Here is a 27,149-nt window from a genome sequence, read left to right on the forward strand (position 1 = left end):
TGAAATGCGTTGTGGTCTGTTCTATCCTGGTGACGTCACACGCCCACGAGCGTCATGTCGGACCAACGGAGCTCCCATCCAGCCCAGCTGCAAACTTTTCCTTGCGTGGGACCACTGCCATCCCTTCGGAACCACCTTGCAGCCTCTTGCCATGGAGGCATGGGACTAATCCAGGATATTTTCCCCGTCGTAGCCGTACTTCCCTAACCTTATTGTAAGTGTGGATTACTTGTTTACTGCTACAAATAAATACCTGCACTCAGAGGCACTTCTTTTGTTTCTCTTCTCAGGGCAGAGACAAGCGGTGGGCAGGAGGGGCGGCTGACCTGGGCACAATCGTTTTTTTGCAGTGATGGGGGCGTCCTGACATTAACCCTAAGGTAAGGGGGGGGGGGCGTAGTTTGGCATATTTGCCCTGGGCACTGCCAAGACTCTCAGTAGCATAGAAAAAAAGAAGCTATCAGAACATAGCATTTTCACTGAGCTTTCATGCATGATTAGTGGCATATAACTGGTGTTTTGGGATTGGTAGGTTAATTGGATCCTATCTAAAATTGTCACTAGTATGTATGAATGTGAGTTAGGGACCTTAGATTGTAAGCTCCTTGAGGGTAGGGACTGATGTGAATGTACAATGTATATGTAAAGCGCTGCGTAAATTGATGGCGCTATATAAGTACCTGAAATAAATAAATAAATAAAAAAAAATAAATATATGACACTGAAAAGAATATTGAGTACATAGTAACTGCAGTGCTCCGCTCGTCTCCTGCATCTCCTTTGAAGCTTTGAATCAATTCTGCGTGGTAGCAATAAAGCTGGTTAGAAAACAAAAAACAAAAAACTGTCTTGTCGGCCGGGCATGGGGGCGTATCCAGACATCAGAGTCACGTGACGGTTGCAAGCGAGCACTCCTGGGCTCTGAGAAAGGCGCATGCGTAGTGGCTGCTTCTTCCAACGGCCGCTGAGCCTAACTGTCGGGAGAGAAAGCTGGGGAATAAACAATAACAACAACAAAGTGACGCAGTGGGATTGCTCCTGGGTCCCTCTACCGGCGTGCGACGCCGACCTCTGACAGCGAGGAGGACGGGCGGCCAGTGAGACGGAGAGGGGGGAGGGGAGACGGGGTGTCTGCTGCCATCACCCTGCTGGGGGAGACTGGCATCTGTCAGGTGACGCCCGTTGGCCCCCCGGAGTGTCTGCCATGAGGTGCGGGTGATCTAGTCCTCCTCACTATCACCGGGGCTGCTGTGTCCGTGTGGGCCCGAGAGGGCAGTGCGAGCAGCTGCGGCCTCCTGTGTCATCCTGGGGTGACTGATGTGTGCAGACAAGTGTCCTATATGTACAGACTGTCCCCTCACAGCGGTGTCCATGAGCCGCCAGCCATCTCTTCTCCCCTCAGGGGTGCTGCTGCTGTGTGTTTCCTGTCCCTCTATATGCTGCCCCTGCTAAGGGGCGCCCTCCTCCCTCGCCCTGTACGTATGGACGATCCTCTGCCCTAAGAAAAGGCCTCTGCAGTCGGGGACGTGTGATCGCTGTGGGCCGGAGCCAGCCGTTCAGGTGGCCTGTTTGCTTCAGGGGTTCCATTGTGAGGACCTAGAAGAAGGAACGAGTCATGCAGGCACCCCAACTCCAGTACGATTTCTTCAGCGAGGAAAATGCCCCCAAGTGGAGGAATCTGCTGGTATCCTCCCTGAAGAAGGTGAGCCGTCCATTCCTTCTACTCCACCAACCTGTCTTTTCTCTTCTCACCTCTGTCAACAAAATGATCGGGTTTTATTTTGGAAAATATAGAATGAGGGATTGAAGGTCGCTATCAGGTTTTGACAGCCCATTCATTTCAAATGGAATGCCAAACGTAACAGAACGCGGAAAAAGCACTACTTTTTCAGATCCCGTCACACCAAACCACTTGGTACAGTGCGGTAGCCTCAAGCACGCTGCGTTTGTGGTGCCACTAATTTGCGCCCACATGTATCTTGCAAGGGCACACTTGTGTGAGCCAGCCCTAGGACTGTAACAAGATTCTAGGTAAATCACATGACCAATAAAGGTGCACACCAGGAAAACATAAACTCTGCCCTTGCAGTGGGGCCACCCACTTAACTGTTTATGTTTAGTAGAGATGGGCTTGGGTGTGTTCGGGATCCCACTAGGAAGCTGATACTGCATACCGCTAATCACAGGCAGTGAGGCATTTCCCGATCTGCAGCTGCTCAGATTGAGAAATGTCTCACTGCTTGTGATTAGCCGTGTGCAGTGTTGGCTTCCTAGTGGGATCCCAAACACGCCCAAGCCAATCTCTAATATCTAGGTGATTTGTAAAACATTTTTTTACCTGATCCTCTGCTCCTGCAGGCTCCTCCATGCAGCTAGGGCAGTCCCTGCAACCTCTTCTCCCCTGCACACCGATGGCCTAAGGTCCTCTGATGTAATCATAACCGATGCAGGGACCATAGCCCTGCATTGGACTTGGCGCCAGGGGACAGACCACTGCTGGAGCAGAGGATCGGGTAAGTAAAATGCTTTTCCTGTCACCTAGGCCTCAATGAGCAGTTAAAGACTAAGTTCACTTTTGTGAACATGTTACACCTATATTTAGGGTGTAACATGTTCAACATCTGCCTTCTTTCCCCCCCAATCCACCTTGCCAGTGACAGCGGGCCAGGGTTTCTCTCCACAGAGACACGTCATTCATTCTGTGTTCTGTGAATGAATGAACTACAAGTAACGTCAGCATTTGCGGCTGATGGTTTGTAGTCCTCAATGAACCAATGAGCACTCTAGGTAGTTCATTGATCTTCCTGCTATATCAGTAACTGCTTGCTTGTATCGAAGGTATGTACGGGCAGACAGCTACACTGACAGTCTGCAGGAGCCTGACATTGTACCTGCAATCTGCTGATCATGGTACAATGCTTTACAGGCTCCTAAAAAAAAAAAAAAAAAAAAAAAAGTGCATTTATTATGTTTTTTTTTAAAAGCTGAACCCTTTAACCCTTGCAGTGAGAATTGGAACACCTGCCAGTTTTTCATTACTATGTGTGCCCCGGTTAGGGAGATTCACCTTCTCTAGTTTTCCTCATTACCATTATTAAACTGAAAGTGAAAGAAAATCCCAAATTTTGGGTTGTCACCAGAACATGAGTAGAGAAGGATTTCCTCTCACTTCCTGTTCTGACTATGGGACAGAAAGTGAAGGGAAATCTCCCTAATGGTACACATAGGGCAGAAAAACCCTGATAGGGGTTATAACCCTCCCTATATTCTATTTAACCACTTCAACCCCGGGAGGATTTACCCCCTTAATGACCAGGCAATTTTTTTTTCGATACGGCACTGCGTTACTTTAACTGGCAATTGCCCGGGCGTGCAACGCTGTTACCAAATAAAATGGATGTCCATTTTTTCCCATAAATAGAGCTTTATTTTGTGGTATTTGATCATCTCTGCGGTTTTTATTTTTTGCTCTATAAGCAAAAAAAAAACGACATTTTTGGAAAAAAAACAATATTGTTTTACTTTTTGCTATAATACATATCCAAAAAAAAAAGTAAAAAAACAAAATTTTTCATCATCAGTTTAGGCCAATATGTATTCTATATATTTTTGGTAAAATTCCAATAAGAGTATATTGATTGGTTTGTGCAAAAGTTAAAGCGTCTTTAAAATGGGGGATCGATTTTTACCAGTAATGGCAGTGATCAGCAATTTTTAGCGGGACTGCGACATTGCGGTGGACAGATCGGACACTTTTGACACTTTTTTTGGGACCAGTGACATTATTACAGTGATCAGAGCTAAAAATATGCACTTATCACTGTATAAATGACACTGGCAGGGAAGGGGTTAACACCAGGGGCGATCACAGGTTAGGTTTGTCCTAGGGAGGTGCTTTCTAACTGTGCGGAAGGTGGACTGACTGGGAGTAGAGATTGCTGTTCCTGATCAGTAGGAACAGACTATCTCTCTGTGCTCCCCTGTCAGAATGGGGATCTGCTTTGTTTACATAACAATTCCTCTCTGTGGAGCGATTGCGGGTGGGTGACGGACATCGTGGCTGCTGGACCCGTGCATCGGCTCCCCCGCCGTGCAGCGGACACGTGTCTCGTTCACGAAACGCCGTACTGGTACAGCGTTTCGTGCAATAGGGCTGCCCTGCCGCAGTATATATGCGGTGGGCGGTCCTTAAGTGGTTAAACTGAGAAAAAGTTTTTCCTTTAGTTCTACTTTTAAAGTGTTCACCTTTCAGAAAAAATGAAAAGGTGAACTAACACCATACACCCACCTTACACCCCTGGTCCTCGCTGTACTTGCCTTCAATGATGCTGAGCTGTCAGTGCCCACACAGTGTCTCACTGTGCACGTGCTGACCAATCAGAATCACTCTGGTCTGTCCTGGAGGCACTGCACAGAGAACGGGGATTTCAAATCCTCAGACCACTGGACTGTGGGCACTGACAGCTTAGCATTATTGGGGGTAAGTACAGCGGGGACTAGGGGGTAAAGATGGTTATGGCGTTCACCTTTTTAATTTTGTCTGAAAAGGTATAAGAAGTACAGCCAAAGCTTGTTTGGCTGTACTTCCCCCAAACAGTTTTCAGCTGAAGCCTGCATTCGGCTGATGTCACAGAGCTGGTCCAGGCTGGGGAAAGATCGTCAGTATCCACCCAGGAGCCTGGACTGGCACTTGGGGGAAAGAGAATGGACAGTCACCGGCTCTCTGCTCACTGAGCGATCAGCGGCGTTTTATCACTCTTGGAGCTGGCGGGGACATGAAGAAGTACCAGACCAATGCTGCATCCACCTAGACAAGTATGATTTCTAAAAAAAAAAAAATCCCAAACTTCTCTTTTAACAAACATTTTAAAGCTAAACTCCAGGTGTGATCTATGTTATGTAGTTACATTGATCAGGCTTGGAACAATGTAAGTTTGCACCTCTGTGAAAGCTGACAATCACTGTAGTAGATGGTGCTACTACAGTAATTGCTGCATTCTTCCATGTCCTGTGCTGATTGGCTGCATACTATCACAGAGGCTCACTTGCTTGGCACTGCTGCCAGCTGCAAAGTCTCCCAGCTAGACTGCTCACTTTCTAGAAGTTGCAAAGCATGCAGGGAATCCTGGAGGTTGTGGAAAGAGATGACCAGCAGACAGGCAGGACTCACAACCTGAAAGGAGATTTTTCAAGAAGGCTTATATTTGATTGTCATATATAACTATTTTTTGTATCGCTATTACAATGCTGATGTTATAAAGTGTAAGTTGTGACCATAGATTTCCTTTAAAGAAATATATTGACATGTATTGTAATACAAAACACGAAGCAATGGTGTATTTAGGCCTCATACACACAGGTTGTTTTTTACAGCCGCTTTTACCAGCTTCAGTTTTTTTTTTTTTTTTTGCAGCTTAAAAACGCCTCTCCATGTTATTCTATGTGTCCATACACACATAAGCTTTTAGGAGCTGTAAGTGGCATAGACATTTTCATTCTGAAGACCAGCGTTACAGCTGTAAACATGTTTGACACTGCTAAATGCGACTAAATGGATACAGCGTTAAGCCGCGTCAAGGGTTTTTTTCTTTACATGTAAAAATCAATGGTTCCCTAAGAAAGTCATCTTAAAGCAGAATTCCAATTAAAAAAAAAAAAAAATAAAGTCAGCAGCTACAAATACTGCAGCTGCTGACTTTAATAATCGGACACTTACCTGTCCCAGGGTCCAGCGATGCTGGGGAACGAAGCCCCCTCCTGTCTGCGGCGCCGGCATTGTCACTGTGGGCACGCGGCTGCGGCTTCACAGCCGGGCACGCACTGCGCATGCTGGAGCCATGCTGTGACTGGCCGGGCAATCATCTGGGACCTGTGACATGTCCCAGATGATTGCCTAGAGGGAGAGGGGAAAGGTGATCTTCCTTCTGGCGCTACGGTGCCCCGGGATGAAGTGGGAGCTGGAACCCTCTAAAAAGAGGATTTCCGCTCCGCCCCCAAAAAAATTTCACTTTGACTCTGGTATGGATCTTGAAAGGGAACTTTACACCAGAATAAAAAAAAAATTAAAAATGGCACCGGGTCATCCTCAAGACCTTCGGTCTAGTATGGACTTGTGGGGAAGCCCCACGCCAAAAACAAAAACCACATGGGTTCCCCCCAAAATCCATAGTGGCCCCTTATCCCAGCATTCAGCCTGGCAGGTCAGGAAAGGGGGTGGCCCTCCCCCGCCTCGACCACAGGCCACATGCCCTCAACATGGGGGGTGGGTCTGCACCCCCCCACCCCAAAGCACCTTGCCCCTATGTTGATGGGGACGAGGGCCTCTTCCCGACAACCCTGGGCAGTGGTTGTGGGGGTCTGCGGGCAGGTGGCTTATCGGAATCTGGAAGTCACCTTTAACAAGGGGGCCCCCAGATCCCGGCCCCCCTATGTCAGCATGCTGCCCCCACTCAAGCTCTCCCCCTGCTTGGAATCTGTAGCTCTGTCACCTCCCTGATGGATGGGCACCGCTCGACACTGACACACACAGAAGCTCTTATCATATCCGTGGGATGAGGCACGGGGTCTGCTTCAGGAAATTAACTACGGGGGTGGGGGGGTACACATGCTCCGAAGGTGAGGGACCATCTTGTCATGCTTAATGTATGTGAGGGGTGAGTGCATAGAAGTGGTACATCCCCCACCTCTGCTGCACCTTTCCAGTCTGTGTGCTGTGTACCTATTGCATTGGGGGCTGCACTCCTTTTTCGGTCTAGTTTCTGACTAATATTTCCCTATAATCTGGAAACATCCACTTATTTGCAAGCAGTATACTTTCTGATTGGCATGCCTTCCTTTTTTTTTTTTTTTGCAGAGATGTTGACCTGCAATTCTACCCAAGTTGCTGCCAAAAGACTGATCAATGATTTTTTTAAAGTGATACTAAAAGGGTATTATTATTTTTTCTTTAAAATAAAAAAAAAGATATACTTACCTGCTGACCTTCTCCTGTATCATTTGCACAGTCTCTGACCCTCTCTTGTATCACGTCGGCAGTTTCTGACCCTCTCCTGTTTCATGTTGGCAGACTCTGACCCTCTCTTGTATCACGTCGGCAGTCTCTGACCCTCTCTTGTATCATGGTTTTGCACAGAGCAGCCCAGATCCTCCTCTTCTCGGGTCCCTTGCCGCCACTCCTAGACCCTCCCTCCTACGGAGTGTCCCCACAGCAAGCAGCTTACTATGGGACATGCGTGCTGAGCCGCTGCTCTGCGTGTCCATTCAGACATGGAGCCACTGCTCGGGCCCCACCCCCTCTCTCTCCTCATTGGCTCACTGACTTTGACAGCAGCGGGAACCACTGGCGCCCAGCTGCTGTCTCAGCCAACGAGGGGGGAGAGTCCCGGACAGCCGAGTCTTTTGTTTAACATCGCTGCATCAAGATAGGGCTCAGGTAAGTATTAGGGGGGTTGTTGCACACAGGTTTTTTTTTTATCTTATCATAGAATGCATTAAGATAAAAAAAAAAAAAAACTTACTGACTTTAGAACCACTTTAAACATGAATCACCCCTCTACTGTAAGAAAATTTGTACTGATTGAACATACGGAAATTTCAGTTAACCACTTGCTTACTGGGCACTTAAACTCCCCCTCCTGCCCAGGCCAATTTTCAGCTTTCAGCGCTGTCACACTTAGACAATTGCGTGGTCATGCTACACTGTACCCAAATTAAATTTTTATCATTTTTTTCACACAAATAGAACTCTCTTTTGGTGGTATTTAATCACTACTGGGGTTTTTATTTTTTGCAAACAGGTAATTTTTCTCCTTCATTGATGTGGTCAGTGACAGGCTGCACTGGTGAGCACTGACAGGCACTGGTAGGTGCTACGGATGGGCACTGGTAGGTGACACTGATGGGCAGCACTGTTGATGAGGCACTGATTGGTGTCATTGACATTGGTGACTTATACATTGGTAGGTGGCACTATTGACGCCCTCCTGGCAAAGTAGGTCCGTGCTGTAGCCGTTATTCGGCTATAGCGCGGATCTGAAGGGGTTAAATACCCCTGGCCTAGAGCCCTTATAGGTGATGTGTATCTGCAGTGTTTTATAGGGATGAGCTTATCTCTGTCAATCAGCTTTCTCTTCCTATCAGCATGCTGCTTGTCGGCATGTGAACTGATTGTCGATTTCTACTGCCTTTTTTTTCTGCAAGAGGCTGATATCAATGCAAACTCGGGTACTTGGTCTGCTTGCTTTTAAAAAATAAATTTAATGATTTCAGAGCTGCATGGTCTTCTTACAGTGCCTTGAAAAAGTATTCATACCCCTTGACATTTTCCACATTTTGTCATGTTACAACCAAAAACGTAAATGTATTTTATAGGGATTTTATGTGATGGACCAATACAAAGTTGCACATAACTGAAGTGGAATGAAAATGATAAATGTTTTTCAATTTTTTGTACAAATATCGTAAAAGTGTGGCGTGCATTTGTATTCGGCCCCCCCCCCCCCCCCCAGGTCAATACTTTGTAGAACCACCTTTCGCTGCGATTACAGCTTTGCACATCTAGAGCGTGAAATTTTTGCCCATTCTTTTTTGCAAAATTAGCTCAAGCTCTGTCAGATTTGGATGGAGAGCATCTGTGAACAGCAATTTTCAAGACTTGCCACAGATTCTCAATTGGATTTAGGTCTGGACTTTGACTGGGCCATTCTAACACATGAATATGCTTTGATCTAAACCATTCCATGGTAGCTCTGGCTGTATGTTTAGGGTCGTTGTCCTGCTGGAAGGTGAACTTCCGCCCTAGTCTCAAGTCTTTTGCAGACTCCAACAGGTTTTCTTCTAAGATTGCCCTGTATTTGGCTCCATCCATCTTCTCATCAACTCTGACCAGCTTCCTTGTCCCTGCTGAAGAAAAGTATCCCCACAGCATGATGCTGCCACCACCATGTTTTACGGTGGGGATGGTGTGTTCAGTAGAGGTGCACATCTTCGCTGGCCTCACGATTTGATTATGATTATCATGTTAACGATTAGATTCAGCGATGCATCACAGTTACTGCGCATGGTTTTCATCAAAAAGATTCAGTCAGGAGAACTCCATTTTTTTTATTTTACAAGTTAAAAAAAAAAAAAGTAAAAAAGAAAACACTCCCTGTAACTAGCAAAGTCTAAGCACAGCAGGCAAGAACTTAGAGGACCTCCAGGCTCCCCCCCAAATACTAGAGGAGATGGTCAGAGACTGTAGACATAGTACAAGAGAGGGTCAGAGACTGCAGACATGGTACAAGAGAGGGTCAGAGACTGCGGAAGGGATACAGGAGATGGTCAACAGGTAAGTATGATATCTTCTTTTTTTTTTTTAAAGAAAAAATAATACCCCTATAGTATCACTTTAAAAAATCATTGATCAATCTTTTGGCAGCAACTTGGGTAGAATGCAGGTCAACATCACTGCAAAAAAAAAAAAAAAAAAAAAAAAAAAAAGGAAGGCATTCCAATCAGAAAGAAGTATATTGCTTGCAAATAAGTGGATGTTTCCAGATTATAAGGAAATATTAGGCAGAAACTAGACCGAAAAAGAGGAGTGCAGCCCCCAATGTGATAGGTACACAGACTGGAAAGGTGCAGCAGAGGTGGGGGATGTGCCACTTCTATGCACTCACCGCTCACATACATTAAGCATGACAGGATGGTCTCTCACTTTCGGAGCACTTGTACCCCCCCCTCCTCCTCTCAGTTCATTTCCTGAAGCAGACCCCGTAAACCATCCCACGGCTGTGATAAGAGCTGTATTTATTTGTGTGTGTTAGTGCCGAGCGGCGCCTGTCCATCAGGGAGGCAACAAAGCTACAGATTCCGAGCAGGGGCAGAGCTTGGGTAGGGGCGGCATGCTGACATGCTGCAGCGCCCGCCTCCTGAGGCTACATCATCGAGTGAGTGGGGGGGGGGGGGCGGCGACGGGCTCAGCCAGTCCGCCAGCCCGCCACCATCTTTCATTCCAGCCATGACACTTCTGTGGACGGAGGGTGACGTCACGCTTAATCATGTTTAAACTGCATTCCGCATTGATGCAGAATACCAAAGGCTGCATCGTGATGCATCGCTGCGCTGGTCATTTTCAACACCCTTCGTGTTCAGTGTGATGTGCAGTGTTCATTTTCCACCACACATAGCGTTTTGCTTTTAGGCCAAAAAGTTTAATTTTGGTCTCATCTGACTAGAGCACCTTCTTCCACCTGTTTATTGTGTCCATCACATGGCGTCTCGCAAACTGCAAACAGGATTTCTTATGGCTTTCTTTCAACAATGAATTTCTTGTTGCCACTCTTCCATAAAGGCCAGATTTGTGGAGTGCACGACTAAAAGTTGTCCTGTGGGCTGATTCTCCCACCTAAGATTTGGATTTCTGCTGCTCCTCCAGAGTTACCATGGGCCTCTTGGCTGCTTCTCTGATTTAATGCTCTCTTTGCCCAGCCTGTCAGTTTAGGTGGATGGCGATGTCTTGGTAGGTTTGCTGTTGGCTTTCATGATGCTGTTTGTTCACAAAGGTTCTCTAACAAACTTCTGAGGGCTTCACATAACATAACTGTATTTATACTGAGATTAAATTACACACAAGTGGACTATATTTACTAATTAGGTGACTTCTGAAGGCAATTGATTCCATTAGATTTTAGTTAGGGATATCAGAGTAAAGGGGGCTGATTGCAAATGTGTGTCACACTTTTCACATATTTGTAAAAAATCTTGAAAACCATTTATCATTTTTCTTCCACTTCACAATTCTGTGCCACTTTGTTGGTCTATTATATAAAATCCCAATAAAATTCTTTTATGTTTTTTTTGGTTGTAACGTGACAAAATGTGGAACATTTCAAGGGGTAACTGCCTAGAGTTTAAAAGTTTTATTTCTAGGATGTTCTGAAACTGCTTTTTTTTTTTTTTTTTTTTTTTTTTTAACTGCTTCAGCTTGGATTTTCTGCTGGACGTGACACTCTTCTCTTTGTAGGTGTACAGCAGATACATTGAACAGGATATGTTAGAACCCCCATATTCCAAATTGTCTTTTGTTCTTTGTGAAAAACACCTTTCACTCATTGTGATAGTCTCCCTGCTTTAGAATCCCTATTGAGAAGCTATCTGCAGAGTTAAAACAAATAGCTTTGGGCCATTGTTAAATTTGGATTTGTTCTCTACTTTTTGTTCTTGATATAAACATTTTAAAGAATTACAAAATTATGCAATGGGGGCAATTCACACATTTCAGGATCATGAGAGTGGAAGTTAATTTGATCTGTTCTTATTTTAACATTCTTTTTTGCTTGCTAAAACTTGCAGTTCACAAAAGATGGAATCGTAGTTGCATATTCAATTTACCCTGTCATATGTGCACATTAAGCTGGTGGTGTTTTATCATCTGGGACTTTATTTTATCCATTACTGTGAAATATAAATTGGGTGTTATTTCAACACTTTGGCAGTATTGTGGTAGCTCGATGGGTGGAGCAGATGACTGTTTAACTTTCACTTTCATTGCATCTAAAGCAGAACTTAACTGTATTTGAGCACCACAAACCGAAAATCCTGTTTTATTATTTTTTAATATTTAAAGCAAACTCACTCATCCATCCTAGTCTCTACGCTTTATTTTATTGAGAAATCACCTTGAAAAACACCCTCATCATTTCTAGCCACGGCTATCTTGAGTAAGGGCACATGATTCATGATGCATTTACTTCCTAGAGTCCCTTGGCTCTTAGCTCAGGCATGCCCAAAAAATGCCCACGAAGGCCACTTGGATGTATGACATTGATTTGGCCTAGGACAAAAACCAGTTAGCAACTAAAGAATGGTGCAAAAAAAAAAAAAAGAAGGTTTTAAAACAAGTAAATAACATACCTTCCTATGTAGAGCCACCCAATCATTTTTATTGGAAATCCCTTCTTTGACTCTTAAATCTGGTACCAAGCGCAGTTACTGAGCTTGATTTAAGCACTTGTCTACCATGCCATTTATAAATGTACCTTGGTAAACAGGTGGTTAGATTTATAAGAAAATCAAGGAAAAGGTTCTATTTCTATTGTACCTCAGTTCATCACGTGCAATAAGCATAAAACAATGTAAGAAATCTGTCATAAAGCACCCCTGAAGGAGGTAATAGTTCCACACCTTTTCAACAAGAAAAAAGGACCTTTTATCTTCGTGGATTGCATTTAGCATTCAGTTAAAATAACATCTGAGTAGGTAAAAAAAAATGTCTAACATATTATTTCACCACTGTACCACTACTTAATGCCAATCTCCAGGATGTTTGCCCCTCTCACCCCCCCCCCCCCCCCCAACCACTGGTATAAAAAAAAAGAAAACTATCCAAATGCCCATTTTACTTGAAGCTAAGTCACATGATGATCCTTCTCTCTTCTCCCTTTCCTGCTGTCCTCCTTGGGGTGTCCACATCACTGCTAGTGTGATATGGACATCTTAGTGGTGATGGAGACACTTTCAGTGGCCAGGTCCTCTTTCAAAGACTCCAGACACAGGAGAACTCACGGGGGTGGTGAAGGGACCAGTGCTCAAAAAGATAATGAGCAGGGAAAAGGGCTTAAGCAGGGTACACACTGCAATTTTTTTTTCGTACAACCCAGCATTCAATGAAAGAAAAACTGTCAGCTCCAGTCGGAGCCACTGTACTAACCATGCAAGGTTAAACCGGTGATCTCCCCCGCTGAGCTGTTGTGTTCTGATAGGTGGGACGGGGCCCCCCTGCCAGAACACTCCTATCAGCGCTCTCTGCCATTGGCTGAGCACGCCGATTAGGAGTCGGCGCCTGCTGTTTCTCCAGCATGCATACCCGACATAAGCCGGCCGAACAGACAGACTAACATACACACGGGCCGAATGTCGGACGTTTCTTTTTTTTTTTTTGGAGACAAGGAAACACCGCTCCAGGTGAGTGGATCCAGGTGAACTGGGCTAAGGACTCCTCCCACGGGTTCAAGCTACGGCTCGCCTGCCATGCAAAGTATATGGAAGGAGGAGTGGTTGCACACCAAAGTACCGAAAAGTCCTTTATTAAACTTCCATAAAAGCAAAGAGTCGCACCCCACAGGACAGTTAGCAAGTGCATCAGGTAGACGTGTTTCACACGATTACTTTGTGCTTACTCATTACCAATGGTAATACTTCTGTGTGCAGCCACTCCTCCTTCTGTTTTTTTATTGTATTAAACAGCCGATGTTTCCCCACGTTCGGCATGTGTGAACCCGGCTTTATTCCCCATGGTAGGATATTGGCTTGGCTCATAGTTGGAAACTGTGACTTTGATCCATTATTCTGCATGATGGCTTAAGCCCCGTACACACGATCCGAAAATCGTACGTAAAATGCCGCATTCGAAACGATCGTACGATAATCGGATCGTTAGTACAGAGCTTTCGAGAGCCAATCAGGACAGTTCATCCGATATTATTCTATCGGACATGCACGGAAATTTTTTCCGTACGATGCCAGATCGTACGATTTTCGTTTAATCGGTACAGCTATCGTTCGAAAATGCAATACAAATGCATTGCAACACATGACATCGCTTCCGAATTTTTATTCTGTCGTACGGGAATTTTCGGGACTTTAGTAAACTCATCAGATTCGATGTGAGATTGGCATGCAAACAAAAACGGATGATCATTCGTCCGATATTCGGATCGTGTGTATGGGGCTTTAGGAAGAAGTGTTTTGAATCAAGCCCGAGGAGTAAGCTAATTGATGTACAATGCATTTATTTTCAATTCAATTTTTCCTGGAATTGGGCTTTAAAGAAGGTCTAGTGTTGCAAGATAAGAAGCGTTGTTGAGTTTTGTAAATGTAACCTCCTTATGCATCAACTTTATAATGTGTGATGTGATATGAAATGACAGGAGAAATTGGGGGAAAAAGTTTGCATTTCAAATCCTAATGTATTTTTATTACATTGTACTGCAGCTATAGCACCATTATATATAATATATATCATCATTTTTCTACAGAAAAATTTAAAGCTCCATGCGCACTGATGTTTTATTTTTTTTTTAACCACTTCCCGCCTGGCCTATACCAGAATGATGGCCGGGCGGTGGTTCTGTTATCCTGACTGGGCGTCATATGACGTCCAGCAGGATAACTGCCGGCACACGCCCGTGGCGATCGTTGCGGTGTGTCAGTCTGACACACCGATCTTGATAAAGAGCCTCTGAAAGAGAGGCTCTTTACCACGTGATCAGCTGTGTCCAATCGCGGCTGATCACGATGTAAACAGGAAGAGCCGTTGATCGGCTTTTCCTCACTCGGCGGCTCTCCTGACAGGGGGTGTGTGCTGATTGTTTATCAGTGCAGCACCCCACGGATGCCCACCCAGGACCACCAGGGATGCTGCCAGACCACCAGGGGTACCCAAAAAGGTATGCCACCCTGGACCACCAGGGAGATGGCAATCAGTGCCCAGGCAGATGGTAATCGGTGCCCATCAGCAATGCCTGCCAGTGCCATCAGTGATCCCTATCAGTGCCGTGGCTTGGGCAGGAAGGGGGGGTAAGTGCCTGGTATTGAAGAGGTTAAAGTGGATGTATACCCGAAAAAAAAGCATAATAACCCTTTCATGACTAAGCCTATTTTTGAAATACGGATTTTAACTTGTAAACACCATATTTTTTCTAGAAAATTACTTAGAGTTCCCAAACATTATATATTTTTTTTAGCAGAGAATCTAGAGAATAAAATGGAGATTGTTGCAATATTTTATATCACACGGTATTTGTGTAGCGGTGTTTTAAACACAAATTTTTGGAAAAGAGACACTTTCATGAATTTTAAAAAATCCAAACGGTAAAGTTACCCCAATTTTTTTGTATAATGTGAAAGATGATATTACGCCGAGTAAATAGATACCAAACATGTCACGCTTTATAATTGAACGCATTCGTGGAATGGCGACAAACTACGGTACCTATGAATTTCCATAGGCGACGCTTTAAATTTTTTTTACGGTTACCAGGTTAGAGTTACAGAGGAGGTCTAGTGCTAGACGATCGCGGCGATATCTCACATGTGTGATTTAAACAACGTTTACATATGCGGGCGCGACTTCCGTATGCGCTTTCTTCGCTGCGCGAGCTCGCGGGGACGGGGGCGCTTAAAAAAAAATTTTTTAATTTTTTTTTTTTTAATTTTATTTTTTTTATACTTGTAAATTGCGTTTAAAAAAAACATCCCTTGTGACAGTAATAGGTGGTGACAGGTACTCTTTATGGAGACCCCCGATCCCTCCTTTGCACTTCACAGTATTCAGATCGCCGAAAACGGCGATTCTGAATACTGTGTATTTTTTTTTAATTCGGCGCCATTGGCAGCCGAGTAAACGGGAAGTGACGTCATGACGTCGCTTCTGCGTTTACATTCAGAAGGCTGGAACGAAGCCGCCCCCAGCCACCGAAGGTGGCCGATTGGACACCGGGCTTCCCGATCGCACGGGAGGCCCGGTAAGAGCGGCGGGAGGGGGGATGTCCCCTCCCGCTCCTGCGGTATAACAGCCGAGCGGCTTTTAGCTGCATCGGTTGTTATACTCGGACAGCCGATCGCCCGCTCTAAACAATGGTACCGGGATGATGCCTGCAGCTGCAGGCATCATCCCAGTATAACCCCCGAAAGCCGAGTTCGCAGATGTGCATACGGTCGGCGGGAAGGGGATAATATTATTCTTGATATCACTAGAAAATAAAAGCCTTTTAAAATACATACGTTTGCCATAACTCCATCAGTATCACCTGCAAAGCAGCTTCATTATTATCCCATAAAGAGGAAGAGAATGTGCGCTGCATTTCGAGGTTTCATAATTTGCCACGTCACGAATGTTAATTCTCCATTACGAGCGCTAGTTTACAAGACCGACAGCTTCCAGCTCGTCCTTGCTTTCGAGCATGCGTGTTTGTACTTTGGACTTTTGTCCGACGGACTTGTGTACACACGCTCGGAAAATCCGACAACAGACATTTGTCCGCGGAAAGTTTTAAAGCCTGCTATCCAACATTTGTCCGTGGAAAATCCGACAATTGTCCGATGGAGCGTACAAACAGTCGGATATTCCGCCAACAGCCTGTCATCACACATTTCCCATCGGAAAATCCAATCGTGTGTACGCGGCTTTAGTCATAGTCTTTTGACTAAAATGCCATTTTACTTTTAGTTGTACTTTTAGTCATCTAAATTGCTTGTTATAGTCGACTAAAATCGAATGGGTTTAGTTAAATTGTAATGCATTATTTAAGCATTTCTTTAGAATTACCAAACTCATTATATACTCCTGGACTAAAAATCTAATAACATGTAATTATTTATGGTATTAAGGTTTAAACATGTACTACAGACACAGATATATAGTGATATATAACATCTTTATAAATTATAGCAAGTTTCATAAACAAACAAAAATATTGCTTTTTGACAAAGAGAAGTGCATATTAACCACTTGCCAGCCGCCCGCCGTTATACGTCGGCTGTTTGAAGAGGAATATCGTTGTTATGGCAGCAGCTAGCTGCCACAACCCCGGTATCCTCTTCTTCAGCCGGCGGTCCGTTTCAGATAAAAGTGGTCTCTGCGGCGGATTCGCCGTGAGATCTCTTTTATTGGTTGCAGGAGAGGCCCCCGGCCGCTTACTGGAGCCGTTGGTAGCGGCGGAGGCGATCAGATCCTTCTCGGTCTGTGGTATGGAGCTGACTGAGGGGAAGAAGGCCCTCGCTCGGCTCCATACCATTGCAGGGAAGAAGCGACGTCAAAACGTCACTTCCGCCCATAGCTCTTAACGGTACATTTTTTTTTTTTTGTAATATATTTTAGTGTAAATATAAGATCTGAGGTCTTTTTGAACCCAGATCTCATATGTAAGAGGTCTGTCATGCTTTTTTTCTATTACAAGGCATGTTTACATGCCTTGTAATAGGAATAAAAGTGACACTTCTTTTTTTTTTTTTTTTTTTAAGAACTGTGTAAAAATAAAAAATAGTAAAATAAATAAGAAAAAATAAATGTTTTAATGCGCCCCATCTCACCGAGCTTACGTACAGAAGCGAATGCATACGTGAGCAGTGCTTGCATATGAAAACGGTGTTGAAACTACACATGTGAGGTATCACCGCGATCGTTAGAGCAAGAGCAATAATTCTAGCCCTATACCTTCTCCGTAAATCAAAACGTGCAACCTGCAGAATTTTTTAAACGTTGCCTATGGATATTTTTAAGGGTAAAAGTTTGTCGTCATTCCACGAGCAGGCACTATTTTGAAGCGTGACATGTTAAGTATCAATTTACTCGGTGTAACAATATATTTCACAATATAAAACAAACTGGGGTAACTTTACTGTTGTCTTTATTTTTTTTATTCAAAAAAGTGTACGTTTCTCCAAAAAAGTGTGCTTGTAAGACCGCTGCGTAAATACGGTGTGGCAAAGTATTGCAATGACCGCCATTTTATTCTCTAGGGTGTTAGAAAAAAAAATTATATAATGTTTGGGGGTTCTAAGTAATTTTCTAGCAAAAAAAACAGATTTTAACTTGTAAACACCAAATCTCAAAATGAGGCTCTGTCCTTAAGTGGTTAAAAAAACTAAAAACTGGAAACTCCATTGGCTGTAATGCCATTGCACATATTACTTGAATGTATTGCCAACATTAAATATTAAGAAACAAAATAAGAAAAGCCTTTTTCCTTAGTAGATGCCCCTACTTATTCTTTTTTGTTAGTGCAGTGTTAATTTTGACATCAAATTTCGATTCAGTGTTAGTCTAATGCCCCGTACACACGGTCGGACATTGATCGGACATTCCGACAACAAAATCCATGGACTTTTTCCGACGGATGTTGGCTCAAACTTGTCTTGCATACACACGTCACACAAAGTTCTCGGAAAATCTGATTGTTCTGAACACTGTGACGTAAAACATGTACGTCGGGACTATAAACTGGGCAGTAGCCAATAGCTTTAGTCTCTTAATTTATTCTGAGCATGCGTGGCACTTTGTGCGTCGGATTTGTGTACACACGATCGGAATTTCCGACAACGGATTTTGTTGTCTGAAAATTTTATAGCAAGCTCTCAAACTTTGTGTGTCGGAAATTCCGATGGAAAATGTGTGATGGCGCCTACACACGGTGGGAATTTCCGACAACAAGGTCCTATCACACATTTTCCGTTGGAAAATCCGACCGTGTGTGCAGGGCAATAGTCTTTTGACTAAAATGCCATTTTAGTTTTAGTCGTATTTTAGTTGTCTGAATTGTTTTAATCGACTACAATAGTGTTAATTTTGTCAACAAAAACAGACAGGGCTGTGCTGTGGGAAGAGCTGGGTAAATCTTGGCAGTGAATGGACTTTTGGCAGGTAAAAATGCTTTCATAAATGTTGTATGTATTTTATCTTTAGCTATTTGTCTGAAGTTCAACTTTAATAATTACAGGTTTGTCTCTTGATAAGTGGAAAAAGTGAGAATAGTTTGGATCTGTTTGCTTTAAATAATGTAGGGTCGCGTGTGTGTTTTTTTTCAGTGTATTTATCTAATTACGGTACTCTAGCAAAAAACAAAACAAAAATGCTAGTGGGTAGGCATCTAGAGGTACCTGTGCATACCTACAGCCACTTTTTATTCCTTTTGTTTTTCTTGATTGAATGTTGGCTATTTCAGTGTTTACATATTTCTACCGACTGACAGAAGGTTCACACTATTGTAGCTGTGATTTGATCAATTTTTCAGTGTGATGTATGTAGTGTGACTTCGATTGTGTTTTGGATTTGGCTTGCATATTTTATGGGGCCAAAATCACTGTGGAATTGCACCAAAGTAGCACTGGACCCTTTTCCAAAATAATGTAATATTGATATATATAGTATACTCAAAAGTGAGTACACCCCTCACATTTTTGCAAATATTTTATTATTTCTTGGTACAATGTAAAGTTGTGAGTGTACAGCTTGTATAACAGTGTGAATTTGCTGTCCCCTCAAAATAACTCAACAGCCTTTAATGTTCAAACCACAGGCAACAAAAGTGAGTACACCCCTTAGTCAAAATGTCCAAATTGGGACCAATTAGCCACCCCCCCCCACCCCCCAGTGTTATGTGACTTGTTAGTGTTACAAGGTCTCAGGTGTTAATAGGGAGGGGGTGTGTTAAATTTGGTGTTATCGCTCTCCCTCTGGTCACTGGAAGTTCAACATGGCACCTCATGGCAAAGAACTCTCAGGATCTGAAAAAAATAATTGTTGCTCTACATAAAGATGGCCTAGGCTATAAGAAGATTGTCAAGACTGTAAAACTGAGCTGCAGCACGGTGACCATACAGCGGTTTAACAGGACAGGTTCCACTCAGAACAGACCCCACAATGGTCGACCAAAGAAGTTGAGTGCATGTGCTCAGCGTCATATCCAGAGATTGTCTTTGGGAAATAGACTTCTGAGTGCTGCCAGCATTGCTGCAGAGGTTGAAGGGGTGGGGGTCAGCCTGTCAGTGCTAAGACCATATGCCGCATAATGCATCAAATTTGTCTGCATGGCTGTCTTTCCAGAAGGAAGCCTTTTCTAAAGATAATGCACAAGAAAGCCCGCAAACAGTTTGCTGAAGACAAGCAGACTAAGGACATGGATTACTGGAACCGTGGTCTGATGAGGCCAAGATAAACTTATTTGGTTCAGATGGTGTCAAGCGTGTATGGTGGCAACCAGGTGAGGAGTACAAAGACGTGTGTCTTGCCTACAGTCAAGCATGATGGTGGGAGTGTCATGGTCTGGGGCTGCATGAGTGCTCCCGGCACTGGGGAGTTACAGTTCATTGAGTGAACCATGAATGCCAACATGTACTGTGACATACTGAAGCCAAGCATGATCCCCTCCCTTCGGAGACTGGGCCGCAGGGCAGTATGCCAACATAACTATTCCAAACACACCTCAAAGACGACCACTGCCTTGCTAAAGAAGCTGAGGGTAAAGGTGCTGGACTGGCAAAGCATGTCTCCAGACCTAAACCCTGTTGAGCATCTGTGGGGCATTCTCAAATGGAAGGTGGAGGAGCACAAGGTCTCTAACATCCTCCAGCTCCACGATGTCGTCATGGAGGAGTGGAAGAGGACTCCAGTGGCAACCTTTTGAAACTATGGTGAACTCCATGCCCAAGAGGGTTAAAGGGGTTGTAAAGGTAAGATTTTTTTTTTTTTTTTTTAAAATAACAAACATGTTATACTTACCTTCACTGTGCAGCTCGTTCTGCACAGAGTGGCCCCGAACCTGGTCTTCTGGGGTCCCTCGGCGGCTGTTTCAGCTCCTCCCCGCAAGCATTAACCACCTTAATGCGAGCTCCCTCGCATGGTGGTGAGTGCTTGCGGGCGCGCTCCCGTGATACAGCCGGCGGCTATAGCCGCTCGCTGTATCACTCGGCCCCGCCCCCCGGTGCGCCGCGTCATCGGATGTGATTGACAGCAGCGTGAGCCGTCCACTGCAGCCAATCAGCGACCAGGCTGAGCTGCAATGAAGATGACGAGAACGAGCAGCGAAGATTCGAGGCGTCAGGTAAGTAAAACGGGGGGCTGGGGGCGGCGGTATTGTCAAGTTTTTTCACCTTAATGCATAGAATGCATTAAGGTGAAAAATTTTTTACCTTTACAACCCCTTTAAGGAAGTGCTGGAAAATAATGGTGACCACACAAAATATTGACACTTTGGGCCCAGTTTGGACATTTTCACTTAGGGGTGTACTCACTTTTATTTGCCAGTGGTTTAGACATTGATGGCTGAGTTATTTTGAGGGGAGAGCAAATTTACACTGTTATACAAGCTGCACACTCAGTGCTTTATTTTGTAGCAAAGAAAGTGTCATTTCTTCAGTGTTGTCACATGAAAAGATATAATAAAATATTTACAAAAATGGGAGGGGTGTACTCACTTTTGTGCGATACTGTGTGCGTGTGTATGTGTATATGTATATGTGTGTATATATACACACAGCCAGGAGGGGCTGGTGAGAGCAGAGGGTGGAGGATGGTGGAGAGTGAGCAGCTTGTTACTGCTGTGTGAAGACAGACTTGTGTCTGGAAAGCGGTCTGCCCTGTGGGAGACTGCAGCCCATGTAAAGGGGATTCTTTGCCCAGGGACTGGGAAAGGCTGGCCAGCCTTGGGAGTCGGGGAGACTGAGGAAGCCAGAGAGTCCAGGGGGGTTGGAAAGAATCGCCAAATCTGTTGAGAGCAAGCAGAGGAACTGTTGACAAGAGAACCAGGTGGCTCGGTATGTTTTCCTTATTTTTGGAGTGAAGTTAAACCCCTGCGTGGGAGTCTTGAATGGACCTTTTTGCTTTTCTGTTTAACCTCTTCAGATCCGCGCTATTGCCGAATGACGGCAACAGCGCGGACCTACATTGCCGGGACGACGTCAATAGACGTGCAGGAGCGGCCTGCGCGCCCGGTGATCAGTGAGTCTATGAAACTCGCCTGATCACATATCGGAGTAAGGGGTTGGTCCCGACCCCTTACCACATGATCAGCTGTCAGCCAATGACAGCTGATCATGTGATGTAAACAGAGGCGGTAATCAGCTATTTTTTCTCCTCACGCTGACAGCGTGAGGAGGAAAAAAAAAGCCGACCACCGGCGGCCGTGAGAGGGACATCAGACCCGATGCCAGTGTCACCTAGCAATATGCAGTGCTGCCTACCAGTGCCCACCAGTGTCACCCATCAGCGCCCACAGTGCCACCCATCAGTGCCACAACAACAGTGCTGCACATCAGTGCCACCTATCAGTGCCCATCAGTGCCCCCCATCAGTGGTACCCATCAGTGCCCATCTGTGCCACCCATCAGTGCCCATCAGTGCCGCCTTAACTGTGCCTATCCGTGCCCATCAGTGCAGCCTATCAGTGCCCACCAGTGCCGCCTCATCAGCGCATATCAATGAAGGAGAAAAATTACCTGTTTGCAAAATTTTATAACAAACTATGAAACATGATTTTTTTTTTTTTCCAAAATTTTCCATCTTTTTTTGATTAGCAAAAAATAAAAATCCCAGCTGTGATTAAATACCACCAAAAGAAAGCTCTATTTGTGGGAAAAAAATGATAAAAATTTCATTTGGGTACAGTGTTGTATGACCGCGCAGTTGTCATTCAAAGTGCGTCAGCACTGAAAGCTGAAAATTGGTCTGGGCAGGAGGGGGGTTTAAGTGCCCAGTAAGCAAGTGGTTAATAAACGTGGGCTATATATAATTTCTTTTTTTACACAGAGGCACTAGAGAATAAAATGGGTGTTGCATGATTTTATGTCACATGATAATTGCGCAGCTGTTTTTTTAATGCAGTTTAAAAAAAATACACTTTAATGAAGCCTAATGCACAAAAACACGATCTAATACCCAATTGTTTGGCATAATGTAAAAGATGATATTACACTGAGTAAATGTATATCTAACGTTGGAGCTGCACAATTAATTGTTAAATAATCGTGATCTTGATTCACCCCCTCTGACGATCTCTCCTGCTGAGTTTGCCGATTCTTTCATATAAACAAGTGGAGCGACTTTATCTGCTCACTCAGCTGTCAAAAGAAAAAGTCTGCCAAGTCTTTAACTTGAAACATTGTAACTAAGCTTCCTTCTTAGGCCCCTTTCACAAGTGCGGACAGTATGTCCGTATTTCATCCATCCATTTTCGGATGAAATACGGACATACATGCATCCCTATAGGATAGCGGGTGTCACCCGTCCCCGCTATGGTCCGATTCTGCAGACGGAGGAAAATCCTATTTTTCTATCCGTCTGCAGAGCGGATCGGATGAACACGGACAGACGGTCTGTGTTCATCCAATCCCCCATAGGGGAGAGCGGAGATCTGACAGGGCGGTCCCTGCACAGTGAGCAGGGACCGTCCTGTTATCCGCCGGCTCAGTGGGGATCAACGGAGCGATCCCTGCTGAGCAAGCGGATGTTCACGGGGCGGATCATCACGAACCCGTCCCGTGTGAAAGGACCCTTGGGTCAAAGGGATAGAACTTCTGTGTAAATAAATAATCCGGGCAGCCTGCCAGGTTTTCAACAATGTGTAAATGCAGGAAGTTTAACAACTTAAAGTCTAAATCTTTTTCTGACACTTTTTTCTTAAGTTAAAATCAATATTTTTTGCTAGAAAATTACTTGGAACCTCCAGACATTATATATATTTTAGCAGAGACCCTAGGGTATAAAATGGCAATTGCTGCAATATTTTATGTCACACTGTATTTACCCAGCGGTTTTTGGGAAAAAATAAACTTCAATTAATAAAAAAAAAAAAAACGAAACAGTAAAGTTAGCCCAGTTTTTTTTTTGTTTTAATGTGAAAGATGATGTTACGCTGCGAGAATCGTGAGAGAATCGTGATCTATCTTCTAAGCAAAAAAATTGTGATTCTCATTTTAGCCAGAATCGTGCAGCTCTATCTAACGTGTCACGCTTTAAAACGGAGTATGCCTGTGGAACTGTGCCGAACTATGGTACTTTAAAATCTCCATAGTCGATGCTTTAAGGCTGGATTCACACCTATGCAGTTTTAGTGCTTTTTGCATTTTGCAGATTTGCACTAGAGTCCATTTAACATTGTTTCCTATGGAACATGATCTCTAGTGGAAATCTGCAAAATGCAAAAAGCACAAAAATGCATAGGTGTGAATCCAGCCTTAAAGTCCTTACAGATTACCAGTTTAGAATTACACAGGCGGTCTGGTGCTGGAATTATTGCTTTTGCTCTGATGATCATCGTTTACATACGTGTGTGCGGGACCCAGGTGTGCCTTGGCATTTGCATGTGAACATGGGGGGGGGGGTTTGTTTTTTTATTTACATTTTTTTTTTCTTATAATGTACCTTCCATTTTTATTTATTTTTTGTTAAACTTTGTTGCTTTTACAAGGGATGAACAACATCTCTTGTGATAGCATGGTGCCTGACAGGTCCTCTTTTTGGGGACCCCAGATCTCTCCTCTGGCCTCATAAAGCATCTGATCAAACTGAGGTCAGGAATGTGCAGAATGCAAGGGAAATTTGAGAAGTGGGTTTGAATTATTCCAAATCAGTCAGCTGTTCATATTTTTTATACAAGAAGCATCTTGAACCTGCATGATTTTGTACCCAAACAGAATGTATAATGTTTTATATTTAAAATGTGTTCATCATATATGTTAAAATGATTTTGTATTTTTTAATATCTATCTATCTATCTATCTATCTATCTATCTATCTATCTATCTATCTATCTATCTATCTATCTATCTATCTATCTCAAATTTGTGCATGAATATTTCAATATGTACAATTGCCAGCCAGCAGGGTGAGCTGTACTCTTCTTTTCACATTTACTGGACTGATATTAATTGCTTTGCTTGAAAACATCCCTCTTGTTCAGACCTCAATAGTTGTACAGCATAGCATAGTGTGCTGTCTGCCAATACAAAAAAAGAATTCCAGCAAATTTGGAAAAAGGGATGATGTCATTGTATCTGGGCAGAATCGTTGCACACAGTTCAAATCAAAGCAAAGTAATTTTTTGCATGAATTTTAAAGTTGCAGAATTCTAGGAATTGTTACAGAGCTGTGTCATACAATACCTCTTACAACAGCCTCTGTGAAAAAGAAAATTAATTCAATAGGAAGGCCATCTAACATGTGATAGAGCAATAGAATGAATAGGATTTGTCCTTGCATGTGCAAAAGACTTACACATGATTGTGAGTGCGCTAGGATGAGTTTCCAATGCCAGCTGTATGGTTCCTCATGAACCGCATGGATCTTCCACGATCATTGATGGTTAATTATTGGGGGGGGGGGGTCACTTAAAAGACAGTTGTATAAAAGCATAGTTACCCTTTAATTCTGGTCCCTGCAGCAGAGGCTACTTGCCTTCCTTTGGCTTTCTCACTGCTCTGTCAGGCTGTTAAGCGTCAAGAGAAGACTGCCTTAAAGCTTACGCAAGACTCTCAACCCTCTGATACTTTTGCTGGATAGCTTGGAAGTTGAAAAATAGAACAGAAGGCCTAAACAAAAAGGCAATTAATGCAGCCACCACATTTAATGAATGATAAGCTGCAATATAATACATTTTTGGGTTTCATGGTGCATTAATAATACACATTGTGCATTAATCAGGCTAAAACTACATATTTTTCACGTTTTTATCTATTTCAATGCTTATATTAAAATATCTACTCCAGTGTTTTTTTTTTTTTTATTTTTTTTTTTAACCACTTCAATACCAGGCACTTATACACCTTCCTGCCCAAGCCAATTTTCAGCTTTCAGCGCTGTTGTAAATTGAATGACAATTGCGCGGTCATGCTATACTGTACCCAAACATCATTATCATTTTGTTCCCACAAATAGAGCTTTCTTTTGGTGGTATTTGATCACCTCTGCGATTTTTATTTTTTGCGCAACAAATAAAAAAAGACCGAAAATTTTGAAAAAAAAATAAAGTTTTTCTTTGTTTCTGTTAAAATTTTTTTGTAAATAAGTAAGTTTTCTTCTTCAATGACGGGCACTGATATGGCGGCGCTGATAAGGCGGCACTGACGGGCGCTGATAAGGCGGCACTGACGGGCGCTGATAAAGCGGCACTGACGAGCGCTGATAAGGTGGCACTGATGGGTACTTATGGGTGGCACGGATGGGCATTGATAGGTGGGCACTAATGGGTGACACTGTTGAGCATCACTGATTTTATTTGTGCCATAGAGGTGCCAGTCAGTGCCCATTTGTGGACACTGATTGGCATATGTTGGGCTTTAATTTTCACATGTGGAGGCCATGGGGGATGTACCTGGCCATCCACATGTTAGGTGCTTCCCTGGTGCTCCTGGCGCCTTCCTTAGTGGTCCAGTGTGGGCATCCGAGGGGGGGCTGCCATGATAAACAATCAGCGCAGACCCCCCTTTTAAAAGAGCCGCAGATCGGCTCTCCTCTCCTGACCTCTCTGTCAGACGCGAGTGAGGAAAAGCTGATCAACAGCTCTTCCTATTTACATCGTGATCAGCCGTGATTTGACACGGCTGATCACGTGATAAAGAGCCTCCGTTGGAGGCTCTTTACCGAGATCGGTGTAGCTGTGTGTCAGACTGACACACCGCACCACCGATCTCCGCAATGCGTGCCCCCACAGGCGCGTGGTGGCTGTTATCCTGCAGAATGTCGTATGATGCCCAGTCAGGATAACTGAACCACCGCCCGGCCGTCATTTTGCTATAGGCCGGGCGGGAAGTGGTTATTGAGCTAGTGAATGAATTTTACAACTGTGTGAAAATCATTTTGGTTTACAAAGCAGTTAAAATGTTATTGGTAAGTACAGTGCCTTGAAAAAATATTCATACCCCTTGAAATTTTCCACATTTTGTCATGTTACAACCAAAAATATAAATGTATTTTATTGGGATTTAATGTGATAGACCAACACAAAGTGACACATAACCGTGAAGTGGAAGGAAAATCATAAATGGTTTTAAAATTTTTTTGCACATAAATATCTGAAAAGTGTGGCCTGCACTTTGTATTCAGCTCCAGCCCCTTTACTCTGATAACCCTAACCAAAATCTAATGGAACCAATTGCCTTCAGAAGTCACCTAATTAGTAAGTAGAGTCCCCCTGTGTGTAATTTAATCTCAGTAGTAATACAACTGTTCTGTGAAGCCCTCAGAGGTTTGTTAGAGAACATTAGTGAACAAACAGCATCATGAATGCCAAGGAACACACCAGACAGGTTGGGGATAAAGTTGTGGAGAAGTTTTAAAGCAGGATTAGTTTATAAAAAAAAATAAAAAAATTGAAAGCGTATGGCACAACTGTAAACCTATCAAGACATGGCCGTCCACTTAAACTGACAGGTCGAGCAAGGAGAGCATTATTTAGACAAGCAGCCAAGAGGCCATGGTAACTCTGGTGGAGCTGCAGAGATCCACAGCTCAGGTGGGAGAATCTGTCCACAGGACAACTATTAGTTGTTTCCTCCACAAATCTGGCCTTTATGGAAGAGTGGCAAGAAGGAAGCCATTGTAGAAAGAAAGCCAGAAGAAGTCCCGTTTGCAGTGTGCAAGAAGCCATGTGGGGGACACAGCAAACGTGGCAGAA

At 43.8% G+C, this 27,149-nt stretch overlaps 1 protein-coding gene across 1 annotated transcript in view; it reads left to right on the plus strand.

Annotated features, from left to right (window-relative positions):
• Positions 1 to 617: 617 nt before the first annotated feature.
• The window catches only part of SOS1 (SOS Ras/Rac guanine nucleotide exchange factor 1), a 519,460-nt gene continuing 492,928 nt past the window's right edge, over positions 618 to 27,149 (plus strand). Inside the window, exon 1 of the mRNA XM_073627668.1 lies at positions 618 to 1,702. Coding sequence (XP_073483769.1) covers positions 1,616 to 1,702 — 87 coding nt within the window. The 5' untranslated portion in view covers positions 618 to 1,615. The remainder of the gene's footprint in view (positions 1,703 to 27,149) is intronic.

Source organism: Aquarana catesbeiana, linkage group LG04 (genome assembly GCF_042186555.1).
Source record: "Aquarana catesbeiana isolate 2022-GZ linkage group LG04, ASM4218655v1, whole genome shotgun sequence".
Lineage (NCBI taxonomy): Eukaryota > Metazoa > Chordata > Amphibia > Anura > Ranidae > Aquarana > Aquarana catesbeiana.